Source organism: Pyrus communis, chromosome 10, assembly GCF_041283825.1.
Source record: "Pyrus communis isolate YQ-2024b chromosome 10, ASM4128382v1, whole genome shotgun sequence".
Lineage (NCBI taxonomy): Eukaryota > Viridiplantae > Streptophyta > Magnoliopsida > Rosales > Rosaceae > Pyrus > Pyrus communis.
Genome location: NC_142574.1, coordinates 4,658,869 through 4,677,835, shown reverse-complemented (window position 1 = coordinate 4,677,835; position 18,967 = coordinate 4,658,869). Strand labels below are relative to the sequence as shown.

The 18,967-nt window shown below is 37.0% G+C and overlaps 3 protein-coding genes and 1 pseudogene across 4 annotated transcripts; 2 read left to right on the top strand and 2 right to left on the bottom strand.

Annotated features, from left to right (window-relative positions):
* Nucleotides 1-324: 324 nt before the first annotated feature.
* Nucleotides 325-1,863, top strand: LOC137728879 (NAD(P)H-dependent 6'-deoxychalcone synthase-like; annotated as a pseudogene).
* Nucleotides 1,864-2,018: 155 nt separating this feature from the next.
* On the bottom strand, nucleotides 2,019-6,181 carry LOC137728878 (GATA transcription factor 24). Its single transcript, XM_068467672.2, has 7 exons — nucleotides 5,734-6,181; nucleotides 5,512-5,595; nucleotides 5,262-5,395; nucleotides 3,970-4,080; nucleotides 3,713-3,818; nucleotides 2,530-2,601; nucleotides 2,019-2,407 (listed from the first exon to the last, which is right to left on the bottom strand). Exons 1-7 carry the CDS (start codon nucleotides 6,001-6,003, stop codon nucleotides 2,300-2,302), a joined length of 885 nt encoding a protein of 294 aa, XP_068323773.2. The 5' UTR covers nucleotides 6,004-6,181; the 3' UTR covers nucleotides 2,019-2,299.
* A 2,884-nt stretch (nucleotides 6,182-9,065) lies between these two features.
* LOC137728880 (costars family protein) lies at nucleotides 9,066-10,566 on the top strand. The gene is made up of 2 exons (XM_068467675.2): nucleotides 9,066-9,247; nucleotides 10,208-10,566. Exons 1-2 carry the CDS (start codon nucleotides 9,167-9,169, stop codon nucleotides 10,418-10,420), a joined length of 294 nt encoding a protein of 97 aa, XP_068323776.1. The 5' UTR covers nucleotides 9,066-9,166; the 3' UTR covers nucleotides 10,421-10,566.
* Nucleotides 10,567-11,183: 617 nt separating this feature from the next.
* LOC137729862 (KH domain-containing protein HEN4) lies at nucleotides 11,184-18,055 on the bottom strand. 2 transcript variants are annotated; one of them, XM_068468909.2, is made up of 7 exons: nucleotides 17,039-18,055; nucleotides 13,964-14,395; nucleotides 13,607-13,882; nucleotides 13,167-13,463; nucleotides 13,018-13,082; nucleotides 12,235-12,349; nucleotides 11,184-11,688 (listed from the first exon to the last, which is right to left on the bottom strand). In XM_068468909.2, exons 1-7 carry the CDS (start codon nucleotides 17,678-17,680, stop codon nucleotides 11,551-11,553), a joined length of 1,965 nt encoding a protein of 654 aa, XP_068325010.2. In that variant the 5' UTR covers nucleotides 17,681-18,055; the 3' UTR covers nucleotides 11,184-11,550. The 2 variants fall into 2 exon arrangements, with proteins under 2 accessions (XP_068325010.2, XP_068325011.2); XM_068468910.2 differs by having other exon boundaries at nucleotides 12,235-12,346; nucleotides 17,039-18,038.
* Between the last annotated feature and the right edge of the window lie 912 nt (nucleotides 18,056-18,967).

Genomic DNA, 18,967 nt, shown 5'->3' with positions numbered 1-18,967 from the left:
AAAGCAACCTCACTAGAAAATCACGTAAAACTAATTTTTAAAAAATTTAAAAAACTGAAAGAAAGAAAATGGCAAATTACTTCTTCAACCGTTCTTAACTCAGCCTAATTAATAACATAATCAATTATCCTAACAGCCTCATAGAGGAGAGTTACATAATCCTATTTTCGGTTTCCAACCAAGTTTGACAAAAAATATCCGACAATTAATTAATTTCAGACGTTTAAAAGCAACTTTATTTTATACCAAAAAAAGAAAAATTAGCTTAAAATATTACTTGTAATAACGAAGAAAAAAAAACATTTCATAGAGAAGAAACAAAAGATGGCGAATGCACCAGATGTGTTGGCAGCTGCAGACAAAATCCCAGAGGTGGTGCTGGCATCGGCGACCGGCTCGAGGAGCATGCCGGTGATTGGCTTCGGCACAGCAGCGGACAAGTTACAACCTCATGTTCTGAAAACAGCGGTTGTCGAAGCCATCAAGCTCGGTTACAGGCACTTTGATACGGCCTCTATGTACGGGTCTGAGCAGACTCTGGGAGAAGCCATCCAAGAAGCGTTTGGACTTGGTCTGGTTGCTTCTCGAGACCAAGTCTTCGTCACTTCAAAGTTATGGATTACTGATGCTCACCCCCATCTTGTTGTTCCTGCCTAGTACAAATCACTTCAGTGAGTACTCCGCTCTCACTATCTCATCACAATATTTATAATTTAGTTTTATTTTTTCATTAATTATTTCAAGCATTCAAAATTTTCTGTTTTGCTGCAATGCAAAAGCAATGTAACATGAAAAAGGGTACTACGTATCTCAATTGCAAGAGACATCGATATGAAAAACAAGCATGTCATTTGAATATGGATTAAAAACATTCCTCTTTGACTAATCTTGACATCACATTCATAATGAATGTGCAAGCAAAGCCGAAATGACATAGATAGAATCACACCCGAATCAACGCACCGAAAAATCCCCACTAAAACAAAACTTACTCGAGGCACTCATGTAGATAATATTATCCAGTGCTGAAAATGTAAATACTCTAAATTGTGTACAGAAATCTTCAACTGGAGTACCTAGACCTATATCTCATTCACTGGCCCATCAGTGCTAAGCCAGGAACATTGGTGTACCCACTGAATGCAGAGGACCTTACGCCCATGGACTTCAAGGCTGTGTGGGTAGCCATGGAAGGATGCCAGAGACTCGGCCTCACCAAATCCATTGGACTCAGCAATTTCTCTACCAAAAAGATTGAAAATATACTCTCTTTCGCTACGATTCGTCCTTCCGTGAATCAGGTCGAGATGAACCCGTTATGGCAACAAAAGAAGCTTAGAGATTTCTGCAAAGCCAATGGTATAATTGTGACTGCATTTTCTCCTTTGGGTGGCATAGGGTCGTGCTGGGGCAGTAATCATGTTTTCGAAAGTAAAGTCCTTCAGGAGATCGCGAAGGAACAGGGAAAGACTATCGCTCAAGTAATGCTCTATTACCTTGTCATTCATTTTCTTTAATTTGTTACAAGGAGGTGGCAATGACGGTAAGGTTACTTGCTTTACAAGAATACAAAGACAACTAGGAGAAGAAATCCCACCCTAACCCTAAACACACAATTGGTACTTTTGGCAGGTATGTATTAGATGGGTGTATCAAGCAGGAGCAACACTTGCTGTTAAGAGCTACAACAAGGAGAGGTTGAAGCAAAATGTCGACATCTTTGACTGGGAGCTTTCCGAAAATGACATTGAGAAGATCAACCAAATCCCGCAGCGCAAAATGATGCTTAGAGAAGACCTAGTTTCAACGAACGGCCCATCGCCATACAAGTCACTTGAAGATTTGTGGGATGGAGAGCTATAAGAATTTTAACCTTTGTTATGTTAGCATGCAGAGTGATGGGAGATTGAAATTTAGGTTTTCTTTCAACGTTGAGGAGAGAAATACTATCACTAGACTAAGAATTAGTCTAGTGATACATTGATCATTTGGGCGCTACACATCGATTACATTGATCATTTGACGAACCAAAAGAAAAGATTGCATTGATCACTAGTAGTTAACTTTATGGATTATAATGTAGACAAGGAAGAACCGGGAAGGGTATTACCACTGCTACTGCAAATGCTAGCTTCTAAATGGTCCCAATACTTAAGATTACACAAAATAAAGGGTTTTCAAACCAACTTATTTATAGCTCTAAGTCCCTAATCTGTATGTACTCTCGATGACATACTTCTTCCATCTACATCCTCTGTAATAATACAGCAAACAGAAAACAGCCAGGCTGCAAGGGACTTCACAATTTCCTGTCTACGGTCATGGCTGGATTATCGCCATTAGCTGAGGAAGGGGCAACGTTGGCACCCATGGCTACAACATCAGAGTCTTGAACTTCGCCGTTACTCTGATTTACAACAACACAAAATGAATCCATGAAGAAAATTCCAGATATAAAAAAATAAAAATAAAAATAAAAAATAAAAAACTTTCCTTATCATTTTTCAGGGGGTGCTTGAGGTGATGTACCTGTTCAATTCCTTTTAAAGAAGGATCGTGGATACCTACATTTAAAACCTTAGGAACACCTGTTAGAGATCCCTGCAAAATGTTGAGCATACACTGAGATGAGTGAATAATCACCAGCAATCACTTTCGATAAAGTTTCAGTATCCGCAACCAACAAAGCTGCCAACTCCATCATATTTATAGTACACAAATGAGATGCAAGGTGGCTGAAATGGTCTTAGCCTAACGATTGGTAAACATACTCCTTTAACATTGTTTCCATTTTTTCGTTCAAAAGATTCAAAAACATTGTTCAACAATGCATTTTATAGAGGGCAATTATTCTACAAGTCAGGTCCAGTTTCGCCATACACTTGAACTAATTAATCCACATGCTTATCTCTAATTCTCTATCCATCCATTAGGGGTGGGTTGAAAGCATGAAGTCTTACATCGGGACATTCTAAGCTTTTCATTTCAGTATATAACAATTAAAGTCTCTCCGATTATTGGTAACTTGCCAGCCAGCTATTTTCTTTTATTTCAGGACTGAAATTTTGCAAGCTGACAAAAATTTGTTTTGTTCTGACCTTGGACACATTGTCCACTACATTGGTGTAAAGGTTGCGATTAATAAAAGTTTCTTTTTTTTCAAAGGAAAACATTCCCACTGCAGGTGTTTGTCACAACCGTGGAATGAAGTGTAAAGGAATAGAAATGGTCACTTATTTCAACTAAGAACTTGTAGACCACAGAGTTGTTCTCTGCTAAGGTTCCCAACAGGAAGTTCTTAGGATTGATATAAACGACTGAAATGCTTTAAGATGCTCTAAGGACACTTGTTACACAGAGGAAAAGTGACATAAGCGGTTAAGAAGAAATTAGAATTTAACCCCAACCTCTCAAAACACTTTAAGTAGGTAAGTGAAACAAAAGAATGCAGAAGTGGAGATCACGTAAAGAATCAATTTCTTAATGTGCATTCATTACTTGATGTTTCTTGTGTGGCTATAAGTATGTTGTCTCTCATAATTAGATGGATCTGTTCTCTCTCATTTACACGTCTGAATATTCCACAAGGCAGTTATGACAACGCAAACAATATAATGTCTAATTTGCACTCATATATAACTTTTTAAATATGCATACATAGTAAAGAGGATTAAAAGACAATAATAACTAAGGATTTATAAATCCTACAAACCTTGTTGGCCCATTTCAGCCCACATGCATTACATAGAGTCCTTGGACCTGCTGGGCCACGACGCATCATTGGAGTTGACTTTGAGCTTATCCCACAGTGTGTGCACCTGAAAAGGCATTAATCATTATTTTTCAGAACACAGAGGATTTTAGTATTTGTCTTGAAATAACAAATACACAATTAGAGTACAACAAAAATAAAAATCTAATTGTACTAAAAACATAATCAGCAATATGAGAATAATGAATGACACTCACGAAGTTTCCCGCATGCTTTCATCTTGACCAGAGGCCTGTATTGATGAAGCAGGACCTCCATCATCGGAACTAGCCTTGGACGATGTAAATTGACCCTTTTTACGCTGCATTCTGAAATATGTACACACCATATAATTAAAGTTGGCTAGGACAAAAAGGACTCTGAAATAACACAAACGTCAAGTCATTAAAGAAAAAGGCATAGGAGTAAGGGACAAGTGGTTTTCCATTAATATTTGCCTTATGCTATCTATCAGGTCTATGATAACTACATAAATCATGACCTTCATTTTCATTTCATATCCATGTCATTTGCACTGTGCTATTGAATGAGATAACCTTTACATTTCATTTTAACAGTACTCAACTGAAGAAAGAAAGAAAAAAATCATATACAAAATATCTACCATCCAACCAGTCTTTTGACACACAGATTCTTATGCGCTACGAACTTATGGTAATTGTCCTGACATGAGGTTATCAAAATGTCTAAAAAATCTAAACTATTCAATAAGTGAAGACAACATGAAAAAGAAGGGAGGATTATTTCCTCACTGTCCTATTGCTTTAGATTGTGGATGAAGTTGTGTTTAGCGGAGGACTGACGTGGTAATTCCAGCTGATCGTGTATCTACTTCCTGGGAGATACTTAACTCTTTGGGGGGAGGAAAAAAAGAAACAGTTACATGGAACCGTGCAGTGTTGGCCTAGTTTGGGTTGGAGGAGAAACATAAGAAGTTTTGAAAATTATAGAGAAGTGGTCGACGTTTCCTCAGATGAAGTAAGGTTGTGATCGTTTGGGCTTCAGTTTCTTCTGAGTTTTGGTAATTATCATCTTACATTTTATTTTCAGACTCGAGGGTTGTTCTAAATTAATTTTAGGAATGTCTTTTTTCTCTCTGCAATTTAGCAAACTGAAAATAATATGAATAGTTGAATATTAAAAGATATATATGTACATGAATCTATACAACAAAAATTCCTCAAAGGAAGACATCTTACTATTCTTTAAAATAGTACAGATTGCTTGATGATGAGCATACAAACATCAAGACCATACGAACACTAATGACCGCAATTTACATATTATACCAATTCTCATTCTTCAGTATATATTTTGTCTCATAAAATAAAAACAACTATATTACCAGAAGCTGTGGTGGTAAACAGCGTTAAAAAACATGATATACATTTCCGAAGGAGACAGAGTGTCTGTGTGAGAGGAAGGAGAAACAATTTTCAATTATGAAAAGTTAAAGAAAATGATTAAACAAGTAATGATCTTGCCATACCTTAGTGCAACTTCTTTCCGGACGGTGTAACGGATTTTCTTATCAAAACAACGTTCTTTTCTCTTCTCGCGAAACCGACTTAAAGATGCAGCTCTCTGCGGTTGAATTGGCTTTGCAGGTAAGTCATTCATACCCTGGAAGAAAAGTCATTACAGCAGCAAAGTGAAAAGAAAAATAAAAGTTAAAACCAACCGAAAAACTACGATTTCGAGAAACTTGTCATGATTTATACATATCTAAAATTACGTACTTGCTGGTTAAGAGGAACCGGCCCCATGGAAGGAATGCCAGAAGGGATTTCATATCCACCCAAAAGTAGCAGTACCGCCTGCACCTGTGAAAGAGAACCACAAAAGCTCAAGCTCCTTATGCAACCCTTTCTCACAAGTTGATCAAAAATCAAACTTTCAGAGAAGAAGAAGGAAGACATTTCAGGAATGCCAAACTGGACAAGTTGAGCACTAAACCTTACCTTATCGGGCGAAACAGCGTCGAAGACATAAACTTCGCCCTGGAAGGACAGAGTAAGCTGATCAGAGGCACCGTTTGCGGCGGGCGGCGGAGGGTATTCGGAGCTGGGAAGGTAGAGTTGATTTGGAGGAATGGCGCTGCTATCTTCGAAGCGTATGTTAGGGTTGTCAATGGGCTCTTCAACGTCGTCGTCTTGGTCGTCAACTTGGTTACTCTGTGTGACTCCTCCTCCGGTGCTGTACATTGAATTCTGGTGATCAGATTCTGCCATTTCTGATACGAAAAATATTTAACCCAGAACCCAAAATTCAAAACGAGTCGTATCACGCGCAAATTATGAGTTGATTGAAAGCAATGGAACTTAATTGGGGAAATCCAAACCCTAATTTTGATTTCCTTGAACTCTTTTTTTATTAAAAAACACAACAACAAAATTTTATCTGAAAGCTGTAGAAAAGGAGGTGGGAGTTTGAGGTTGAGGAGGATGACCGGTTAAGAAAACGACCCTGCAATTCTGTCACATTTACAGGATATGCCACTGACTTGGACAATTATTTATTTTATTTATTTATTTTGTTTTTTAACAAGAGGACAATGTAAATTACTTGAAGTTAATTCACATAATGAGGTTTCGAACTTGCAGACTGCCGTAGCAAACTAGCCTACCCGCCATTGTTGGTGACTTTGCTAGGAACAAGATTTGGTACACTATGTGTTATAATACAAGTAGTTGAAAAAAAAATTCAATTATATTACTATTTGTATTATGACATTTAAAGTACCGGATCGTATTCCTGACACATTGAAAAATTTCTCATTTGTTAGAAGGTTATCTCGGGCTTGTACCGTAAAGAAGAAAATGAAGTCTTGGTGGGAGATGGATTGTCTGCCCTCCCATTTCCATACTCTCCTCATGTCCTCATGTAATGTTTGGTCACGGTTAAATCACGTCAACATTTTATAGTAAGAACTAGACTCAAAGCATCTCAAAGAAAAAAAGTGTCTTAGGAAATGCATTGTTCTTCCAGCAGCTCCAAGTGTTGGGGTTAACAATTTGTCGAAATTCTTTCTCCTATTAGTCGTTTTATTTTTGCCATATAAATATCTAATAAATTATTGTGCTTCTTCCTCGTTAGGATAAATATTTTTTGCTCTCACTATATCTTTTCCTTTTCTCCTGAAAAGTTTCATTTTCTATTTATCAAAAAGGTTAGTCTTACGTCTTCTAATATGGTTATTTGTGCAATGTTGGATTTTCTAATTTTTGTACTAAAGACAGTGGTAATGAAGAAAATGTGTTATGTAAAACTTTAATAATTTTTACTATTTGTTCATCAACTCGATCTAATTTTTATGCTAAATTTAATACTAACTGGATAACTAAATTATTTGTCTAAATTGAAATAATTTTTTTAGCTACTTATGATGCAAAATTTGTTAAACCAACTTGTTCCTTATCTAATTTACTAATTTCTTGTAAAGTTTGAATATATTTTCTATTGGTTCGAGAATCAGTGATCAAACAAATAACCTAAGAGTTGTTCAATTAACTTTTTAACTTTTTATGTACTAATTGAATTTTCTGGACTTTTAGTTTTAATTTCTCAACTATTTCTAAATGTACTTAGGTTTATATTTATGAGATCAATGAGCTCTTTTATTTATTTATTTATTTTCTCACTAGAAAATCTTTGAATACTTTCATTATTATTTTCTAATTGAGATGTAATATAATCTAAATTCTTAATAGAAAATTTTTATATATTGATTTAATAAACTATTATGCTTATTCTTGTTCTAGTTTATATTTTCTGTTTGACTAACAATAAGGTCTACAATATTATCTACTTGGGATTTTTTTTCACTATACAAAATATGATTGTGTTTCGTAAGTGAAAATAATAAACTAAACTATTTTGATCTAGAGTGGTTTTCTTTTTATGTTGTTCACTAATCTAAATGAAATAATCTATCATAAACTAGAACTTACCTTTTTATAAGTCTATTGCTAATTGGTTTTTTAAATACTCTCTTTCTCCTCCTAAAGTTTCTAAAGTATGAATATTTGCTTCTAATAACTTATGGTGAGTTTCTTTTACCTTGCTAGTAGAGTTTTGTTTCTTATGTTCTAAATATCTCTTATGCTAGTAATAGTAGAGTGTCTAGGACAATAAACTTCTGCTAATGGTTTGTAAAATGGATTACAAGGAAAAGTATAGAACATATTCATGCAAAATAAGTGGGTGTGTGATATCAGTTGTTTTGATAATTTATGTCCTCAATGTACTTTATTATTGTAATTATACTATTAAAATGCTAAAATAGGGATTTGATACCAAATTTGCATTGAGGCTTAGTTTAATAGTCAAATGACCATTATAACAAGTTAAGAACTAGATATAAAACCTTACACATGAAATTCGATGTGGTTCATATGAGGCCACAATGGCTAAACTCATAGGTACCAAGTATTGTACCCTTGTTAATGTCAAGTTTATCTTTATGGCAATCATTCAATTGTAACATAGTGCTCAAACAGAATATGATCGTCAGTTTAACAAGATAATAATATAACTACAATAGTATTTAGGCTGAAAGCCTACTTAAAGAAACACCCAAAAGAAAGAAAGAAAAAAAGAGCAATACAAGAGAGCAGAGGGTTGAAACATTTTCTCACTGTGTTATAATTGAATACAACATTCTTTGTATACAACTAAGTGCCTTGGTAGTTTGGTATTGTTTCTGGAGAAAAGAAACTGTTGCTACGAAATCTGCTCTTCCTTTTGCTAATGAGTTGGAACATATTCTTGGATTATTGTGATCTTGTTGGAACATTCGAACCTTTATGTAGGAGCTCGTGTGGTCTTTCTCATGCCTAGTTTTGCTATTTAGAAAAAAAGTGTTGTCCCATCATGAAATGTAGCCCAAATTTTGCTCATCTAGGCAAATTTTTTCTTGAATAAATCACACAAAAATATCAAATAATGTTAAATAAGAGTATAGATCTAGACAATTTTTACTTCGATAATTCTCATTCTCGTTAATTTAGTTTTGTTCATGATGATCAATTTGGAATGTTCTGGTTTAGATTTATTATTGAATAATTTTGTTTGGGTTATCAGCCTAGTTTTTCGACCAAAAAATATTAAACAAAGGTATGAGAAACTAAATAATGATGTGTTTTTGTTATTATTCTAAATTTCGTTTAGGCGGTGATTTTCACATTTTTTTTTACCTCACACATTTGATCCGACGGCTGAAACTTGATAAAAGTACATGGATAGCAACTTTATTTTTAATTTTTTTTACGTTATCCGAAGGCTAGAGATTAAGCAACTGGTGGGTTGTGATCCGGCCTTGAGTCTTTTTCCACACCCAACGCAGAAAACACAGACAAGGAGGATTGCAGAAGTGAAGCCATCAAATCATCAGCCATGAATGTAGAAGAAGAGGTCGAGCGTCTCAGAGAAGAAATCCAGAGGCTCGGCAAGCTCCAAGACGATGGTTCTTACAAGGTAACAACGCTCACACACAAACACCATCATGCAATCCAATCCCACTCTTTCCACCTCTCCTCTTCCTTTTTCTTACTGTTCATATGTAATTGCAATTGTAATGCTGCTCTAGAATTCGAATTACAAGTATTGATTTCACTGTTTGGATCTAGAAATTGTCGGGCCATGTCAATGCTGGATCTGTAATATTCTACTTGTTTACAAGTTTCTGATGGTATCATGGATCTTGGCTGAGTAATTGATCATTCATCAAAACATATAATTTCAAAAAAAAGACTCGAATCGATTGGTACTCAAGATGATATGATTTCCTTGTATTTTTACGCATTTCTTCGTGATTCGTATCAAGATGTTTGCTTCTTTTGATTCAACTTTGTAAATGTATTTCATCTTTTCAGTTGGTATGTGAAAAATGGGTAAATACAAAGCGTTCACAGGATGATAATTCAATTTTAAGTAGAAAAACTGTGACAAACGAGCATATATTAGCTTATAAATTTTGTGATTAGCAGACCTTTAATTTTAAAACGGACTGTATTAGAATCTTCTCTTCATTCTGCATCCCTCGCGTCGTAAAACCGCAATTTTCTTCCCATTTATCACTTGAGAGCGACGGAGAAAGAACTGACCTTGTCTGGATTGAAGGAAGCAATTATAGCTGATGCATTTTCAGGATAATTAAATTATTTGGTGTTTGATATGTTGCAAAATCATCGTCTGTCAATTCGGCTCATTTTGATTGTCAGATTTCTTCAGGTTTCTGTTATCTACTCTGCTGTTTGGGCTATGTCAGTTCAATGGCCTTAAAGAGTACAAAACTTTGACACACACACACCCACCAACAAGATTTATAACTATTTTTTAACGACCTTTTACTTGTGTACCTTAAGCTTCAATGTTTGTGTAAATCATCCTTCTGTTTCCTACAATGTATGAACATTTGGGGTGCTATTTCTGTAGGTCACATTTGGGGTGCTATTTAATGATGATAGATGTGCAAACATATTCGAAGCGTTGGTTGGGACGCTAAGAGCAGCAAAGAGGCGGAAATTTCTCACATACGACGGTGAGCTACTGCTGCAGGGTGTCCATGACAATGTGGAGATCATACTCAAACCAAAACCGGCAGCAGCGGCAGAGGCAACTACTGCAGTGCCAGTCGGGACAAGTTAGAAGTATCATGCACCTGTTTCAATTTCATGTATTGTCTGTGTGAAAGAGACTGTAAAATACTTTTGAGAGACCCATACTTGCCAGTTGAGTTGCCTCCATCTACTTGTATGCTTCCAGTAATTTAATGTGAGTGTTCATTTCAATAAGTTGAGCTAACAGAAACAAAGAGTCGAAGGGTCTAAGACGTCTAAGACTCCAAGGTCATCCTCTCTTGATCCTAAAACCATATGGATCATATTTTAGGCCTTTCACCGTGATTCAGGTGAATGTGATAACTATAGATAGGAATCAGGCATCTTGAGTTTAATTTCTTTAACATTACTATTACATTAGTATGAGTTCAATATATTGGCATCATTCTCACTTTTTCCGGCCTACTGTGAAAGGCCTTTAGCCGGCATAAACCTCTCTTGATCCTCTATTGTTTGTTTTATTTGTTGTGCTTTCGAACCCGTCTTACCTCTCCCCAAGAAGAAAAATGAAAAAAGTACGGGCACTGGCAAAGCAATATTTTAATCTACACTAGTTTACGAGAAAGAAAACTTGCACTCATGTGCCAAAGTATGAGCGTATGAGCACTGCCCTAAATAACTGACCTAACTCACGTTCACATGCTTTGAGAAATTCCCGCACTCGTTTCCTTTGTCTTATTCCGCCCTTTACCCAAACAAAACCCTAATCATTAACTCTTAATTCCACTGTCATCTAAATTAAGGAGAGGAATTATGCACATCAACACATCACCTTGTTAACCTTCACAGAATAATTGAAACACATTTTTTTTCTCTTTCAGAAGTGTCACATTACAATAAAATTTACATGGAGCAAAAAAGATTAATTCATTAAAAGACGGAGGTAACTAGGCAAAGGCTCTCTTGTCAAACTCTTTCCACATTGTTTCTGAAGAATACATAGTAAATCATGGCAGAATGACTTCTATATGCAACAAAATGACAAAGCCGATAGAGCAAAATTTACGTCGCTTAGTTCCGGATCGGCATTAAAAGGAACCCTGAAGGATGAATCTTCCTACCTAGCGCACAGTATTTGACAAAATCAAAACCCAATTGGTTACCAAGCAACCTGGTGGAATATCCTCCTGCAAACATGTCTCACAGACAAACTATTTGTCATGATGGTCCAGTAAGAATGAATGCATGTAGAAGGCTCTGTGCTGCCTGGGTTTCATCAGGTGTCCCAGATATGACAATAATCCTGTCAGTTGTTCCAGGACGGGGCTCATGCACAATGACCTTGGCACTAGAAATCTGATTCAACAGGGGAAAAAAGAAGGAAAAATACGAAAGATAAGTTTAAGTTGATGTAGAAACAGACGTGTGAAGTTTGAAACAGTATGCAACTGTGATATCCTTGAAGTTCATGATGGCGTTCACTACAAAGATACTCGGGTTCATCAGGTGTCCCATGTCTGCAACCCACCCCAATTCACGGTCCCAAGCATCTTATAACAACACAAGGCCCCTTCGCCCAAGCAAAAACAACTCTTATAACAACACAAGGCCCCTTCGCCCAAGAAAAAACAACTATTCTATGGCAACATAACTGTGTTCTTCCCAGCCACTTCAATGTGCCCTTAAATTTTGCACAATTCCTTATCAGGAATAAAATACTGATTAGAAATATAGTAGACATGGGAAGCCCTCAAAACATAATAGAGCCAAACTGGTTATGTTGAAGTTTGAAATCCAGCAAGCAAAAACCTTATAAAGAAGGGCGTGCTTGCTAGGTACACACGAAGAGCACGGTTTCCTTAAAACAAAATCAAAGAAGCAATATAAAATCATGATATATACCTGTCTCAGACGAGCCAAATTGGCACCATTCTCCCCATACACAGAGCCAATAACATTTTCAGGAACTATGATCTCTACAGTTGTATTTGTCACAACAGCAGATTTGCTCCCACTGCTATTACAAAAGGACAGAGTTCAAGAAACAAAAATAAAAACCAAACAAAAAATGGAAAGCGCATCCCATTAGAAACTTTTAAGTACATAATTGCACGAATTTTCAGTATCCATTTGAAACCGAATGAGGTGGGTGTTTCAATTAAGTGACAAATTGACGTGTGATATGGAATAATAGAGAGGTAACTAGTCTATGATTACTTTTAGGTGACAGTCCAGGGTATTTCAATTATTTATGAAATAAGGCTGTGCATGACAATTGACTAGCCTGAGCGGTCAAGTTCCTAGAAAGTGGAGAAATGTGAATCTAGATATAAATGTTTTTAACGCCTAATATCATTAGTTGATGTTAACTGCAAGAGCAAAGAGTGCAGTCCGTAAGGAAATTACTAACAATGTCTAATTTAACTACTAGCCGACTTTAATCCCAATATATTATACAAATTTCAGTTTCACTTCATATTCATAAATTCAGATACAGCCCACTAAATGGTAACTCAAGCCAGGAAAATCATAACGGAATGACCTCCTATCTAACAACTTTGTTCACACCAAGTAGCTCAGTTCTCACGATCTGAAGCTATTTACTCATGCTTCAAAACAACATCCATTTCATTTTCAGACCCATTTATAGCTTAGCAGCTTAGCCCAATCTCATAATTTTCTAACCTGCCAATATCTGTGCCACTTTTTAAAGAAGTCACACCCCTTCCAACATCTGTGAAAGCTGACATCTGCAATACAATCCGTAAATCAACTAAAATATAAAAAAACAAAATACAAAAAAATACAATTGAGACCATGTGAGAGAGACTTACCTGTGATGCCCATGGTCTTGGTGGGGAAGGATCTAAACTATGGGAAAGACCAAGATGATCCATATTTTGAATTAGTGTTGAATGACGGCTCAGATCACGAGTAACACCAACCGATGATGATGGCTGATATCCAATAGGATTCAGATCCCTGGGTCTTCCATAAGGACTTATATCGGTTAGCATGGATGAACTGCTCCTTCTTCCAGAATTACTTACTGTGCTGGAGAAAAGGTGATCTCGTAACCTACCAGTAATATTGTACAAAGCATCTTGCACATTTGAAAAATCCCCTGAAATCTGGGAAACAAATGATAAATACATGAGAAACTTGCAAGTTCATATCATCAACTTCAGATCCCTAAATATAACGAATTTCACCAATAGGACCAAATCGAAAACCAATTATTATCCCTTCCTTAAAGAATGTGATAACACCATACCTGTACAACTTCATCATTCTCTAAGGCACACTTCGGGACCTGGTCGCCCCCTACTATTCGTATACCAGTGCCAGTTGCCTTCCGGATCTCTGAAACTATCACACCCCCTTTTCCCAGCAAACAACCAACTTGGTTTGATGGAACTACAAGCCGTGCAGCAAGGGGTGACCCTTTATTTGAGCTTGAGTCTCGCCCCTTTTCAATGCCTGCCTCTACGGACCTTGAAAAGACAAGAACAGCAGCCTTTTGTGCTGGCGAGTACCTTGATTCAGGATTCTATAGAATATGAAGCAGATATAAGAAAAATATAGAGATTAAAAATAGGAAAAAGAAAAGAAAAAAGACAGAATGACAAACCTCCAATGCAGAAACAGTAATTAATCGTTCATCACACTCAGCCACAGAGGCAGCAACACTTATTGCAGCACCTGTCTCATTTTGAAGAGCCCTAACAATGGAACCCCCCCTTCCAATTACACCCCCAATCCTATCATTGGCACAAAGAATCCTGAAAGAAACTTCCTGTTGTTTTGTCTCAAGTGTGGGGATCCTTTCAGCCTCTCTTGATGATGGACGAACTCCTGAAACATAACTCATGGAGCCACTTGGCAAATTAAGCATTGAGTTCCTCTGTGAAAGATGATCTAAACGCAGATCAGGTAGAGTCTCACGAGGAACTGCCTCGGGCCTGCTTACACTCATCCTTGTCTTGTCAACTGGTGGATATTGTTGAAGACAGCCAGAAACAGCAATAAGTGCTTTCTTTACAGCCAAAATATCCCCTTCTATCTGCCACACCACTGAATCAATTTCCGGGGAAGAAAAAAAATTATGATGTTCTTTTTAATTAGTAAAGTACGCTAAGGTGGAGGTAAACAGACAATCAAGAACCAGAAGCATTAGTATAACATAAGGGAAAGGAATATTTTGTTTCTATTTTCTGTTAAAACAAACCTTAAAGGCAAGTGAAGTCAGAAGTTAAGCTACATAAATTGTACATACGTAAAAAGATCCTGAAAAAAATTGATGGCCTTTAACAACTATCAAGTTCATTCCGCCTATTTGGTACCTAATTCAATCCAGTCAACGGGCTATGGTTGAGGTCAAAATTAAGTATGCATGGCACACGCCCAACTAACCCAACTTAGCAGACCTACAACTGCCAGCCTTTGTATCAGTAACTGACAGATATTGTTACCATTTATAACCCCCTATAGATTTCATTCATTTTGATAAACGGTCATTAAAAGCCTAATTATAAGCAGAGCAGACATGATAAACCTTGGAACATTCTAAAAATAATTGTACATATGTATCCACCTTCCTCATCACTGATATATGTAGACTCCGCTTGTGTTATCACATTCTATCACATTGGTTCCAAATTAGCATCACAATTGTCAATATCCAATTGAAAACTTTTATTTCCAGAAATTACATTACCTAAATCAAGCTCTTTGTACCACTTTGGATGACAAAACGGATATTCTAGTTTTTCCCTTGTCTCTAACAATGTTTCGTCAGTATTCTACTTGCTATCTTCTTGGTATGTAAACCTTCAGCTCAGTTAGTATTCTATTGCTGTCTCCTTGGTATCAAGTCCTACTTCCAAAACAATTAGCCCAGATACAGTTCATTTCTATTTGTATATGTCACTGAAAACATGCGGAAAAAAACCTGAAACCACAAACAACTTTTGAAATTCAGCATAGCTACAGACTGCCATACTATCTTACTCAATGTTTTGGTCCTATTGGCAACAAAGTCAAGCAAAACTAAACTACACCTTTCCTAACCTACTAGTTCAGTCGCATATACTTACACTGAGTGCACCAACAAGTTTAGATCTCCACATAACCCTAAACAGAATTTACAAATCAAGTTCGAGAGTCCATACTAAATGGGACTAATTCACCACATCATACACAAATATCAATACCAACACAATGCAGGAGTCACTCAATCACAAACAATCTGACTAACTAAAACCTAAAACTCAATTCCCATTTCAGAAAAGCAAAGACACAACCTTTACCTCGATCATCTCGTCTGTGGCAGCAGCACACGCAGGTAACTTCTCATTCAAAACCCTAATTTTACACCCAGTTTCTTTCCTAATCTTCTCTACCACCTTCCCCCCCCCCCCCTCCCATCACTGACCCGACCTGCGCTGCCTCTGCCAAAAACCGGCAAGACACCACCCCAACCCCCGCCACAATCGCCCCTGTCTCCGCCGCAACTTTTAGAATCCTCTCGAACACTCTCAGAAGTGCCTCGTGCGCCTTGGAAACCTCAATCTCCTCTTCAAAACCACTGCCGCCACCATTATAGACATTGTTTAGAACTGGACTAGTTCTCAGGCAAGTGAAGTCAGAAGTTAAGCTACATAAATTGTACATACATAAGAAGATCCTGAAAAAAAATGATGGCCTTTAACAACTACCAAGTTCATTCCGCCTATTTGGTACCTAATTCAACCCAGTCAACGGCTATGGTTGAGATCAAAATTAAGTATGCAAATGGCACATGCCCAACTAACCCAACTTAGCAGATCTACAACTGCCAGCCTTTGTATCAGTAACTGACAGATATTGTTACCATTTATAACCCCCTAAAGATTTCATTCATTTTGATAAACAGTCATTAAAATCCTAATTATAAGCAGAGCAGACATGATAAACCTTGGAACATTCTAAAAGTAATCGTACATATGTATCCACCTCCCTCATCACTGATATCTGTAGAAACCGCTTGTGTTATCACATCCTATCACATTGGTTCCAAATTAGCATCATAATTGTCAATATCCAATTGAAAACTTTTATTTCCAGAAATTACATTACCTAAATCAATCTCTTCGTACCACTTTGGATGACAAAACAGATATTCTAGTTTTTCCCTTGTCTCTAACAATGTTTCGTCAGTATTCTACTTGCTATCTTCTTGGTATGTAAACCTTCAGCTCAGTTAGTATTCTATTACTGTCTTCTTGGTATCAAGTCCTACTTCAAAACAATTAGCCCAGATACAGTCCATTTCTATTTGTATATGTAACTGAAAACATGCGAAAAAACCCGAAACCACAAACAACTTTTGAAATTCAGCATAGCTACAGACTGCCATACTATCTTACTCAATGTTTTGGTCCTATTGGCAACAAAGTCGAGCAAAACTAAACTACACCTTTCCCAACCTACTAGTTCAGTCGCATATACATACACCGAGTGCACCAACAAGTTTCGATTTCCACATAACCCTAAACAGAACTTACAAATCAAGTTCGAGAGTCCATACTATATGGGACTAATTCACCACATCATACACAAATATCAATACCAAAACAATGCAGGAGTCACTCAATCACAAACAATCCGACTAACTAAAACATAAAACTCAATTCCCATTTCAGAAAAGCAAAGACACAACCTTTACCTCGATCATCTCGTCTGGGGCAGCAGCACAAGCAGGTAGCTTCTCATTCAAAATCCTAATTTTACACCCAGTTTCTTTCCTAATCTTCTCTACCACCTTCCCCCCCTTCCCTATCACTGACCCGACCTGCGCCGCCTCCGCCAAAACCCGGCACGAAACCACCCCAAACCCCGCCGCAATCGCCCCCGTCTCCGCTGCAACTTCCAGAATCCTCTCGAACACTCTCAGAAGCGCCTCCTGCGCCTTGGAAACCTCAATCTCCTCTTCAAAACCACCGCCGCCACCATTGTAGACATTGTTTAGAACTGGAGCTCTCAGCCATACCTTGGAGCCGATTGTGCTCGGAGCGATGACCACGACGACCCGGTCAGGGGATTCGACATGGGGTTCTTCGATTCGGATCTTGGCTCCGGTGGCTTGCTGGAGCTGCTTGATCACGCTACCGGACTTTCCGATGACGCCGCCGATGCGCGAGGCGTGGCAGAGCATACGGAAGGCGACGTGGGCGGGAGGGACGCTGATGGGAGGAGGAGGGGGCCTGGAGCGCTTGGAGGGTCCGTTTTCGAAGTTGGGGTTGAAGTCAGAAGACATTGTCGTCGATAGGGAACGCTTCGCTGGTAGAGAGAGAAAGGTGCTTCCCATAATACTCTCTCTCCCACTACAAAAAGTTTCGGTTTCGCTTACACACCCTCTCTCTCTCTCTCTCTATCTTTCTCTCTCTCTCTCTAAATATACATACCTGCTGCCGCTGCCGTTTTTCTCTCTCTAGGATCAGAAGTAGCTTCTCTCTCTTTCTCTCACTTACTCTCGTCTCCCCCAAGAGACCGGAGTCTTTGGTGTTGGGTTGCAGAAACTGGGGCTAATTCCCATCAGAACGAATATTTGAAGAACACTGTTAGAAAAGTTTTTTACGAATTTTCAGGAAACCATTAAATAATTTACAGATTTTATAGTTTTGTGAAATTTTCATCATCGTCTTGGTTGTAGGTTTTTTAATTCTGACAATTTAATTGGCTCAATTTCAATTAAAACGAATCCCTCTCAATCATCATGCTCCTCTTTTTACTTTTTCCGTATGGAAAAAACCAAACAAAAATAATGAAAAATGTTTGAAAATTTTAAATTTTAACGAAAATAATAAAATAATTGGTAAAATAAATAATATCAGAATTAATTTTTTAATGTAAAAATATAATTTTTTTAAACAGTATTGAAAGTTTTTTCTGTTAAAATTCTCAAAATTCAAACTTTAAAAAAAAAGAAAAATTATCGTTTGACTTCTTGAATACTTTAATTAAAGTTTATTCCTAAATTACTTTATCTGTTGATTCTATTTACTCTTTTGTCAAATCTAAAGGAAAGTTAAGCTGATTTGGTACTTAGGTTGATTCTGAAAAAAGTTGGTATCAAAAAAAGCTGGGAGTTGTTTTTGTGTTTGGTAAACATTCAGCTTCAGCTTTTTTTCATAGTTTTGGATGAAAAAAAGCCAAAAACAAGAAGCTGCAAAACTCAGCTTTGAAAAACTGGTTTTTTTTCACATCTGTTTTACATAAAAGTTTACCAAACACTATAATAATGCTTTTTTTTTTTCAAAAGTACTTTTACAAAAAAAGTTTACCAAACACTTTGCTGCTTTATTTCAAAGCTGCTTATTCTCACAGCACAGCAGAAGCAGCTTTTTTTCAAAGCACTGCAATACCAAATCAACCCTTAGTCATTCTTTCATCAATTTTTATTTAATTATAACGAATAATATAATTATGACATATAAAATCATAAGTTTTATCTCAGAAAGAAAAACAAAACATGAAGAGATGGGGTGGGGTGTAACAGAAGATGATGGGAGGAATCTGGGTTCTTTTTTTCTTTATCAAGAAAAAGATGAATCTGGGTTCCTTATTTAATTAATTTGAATTATATTCTAAAAAT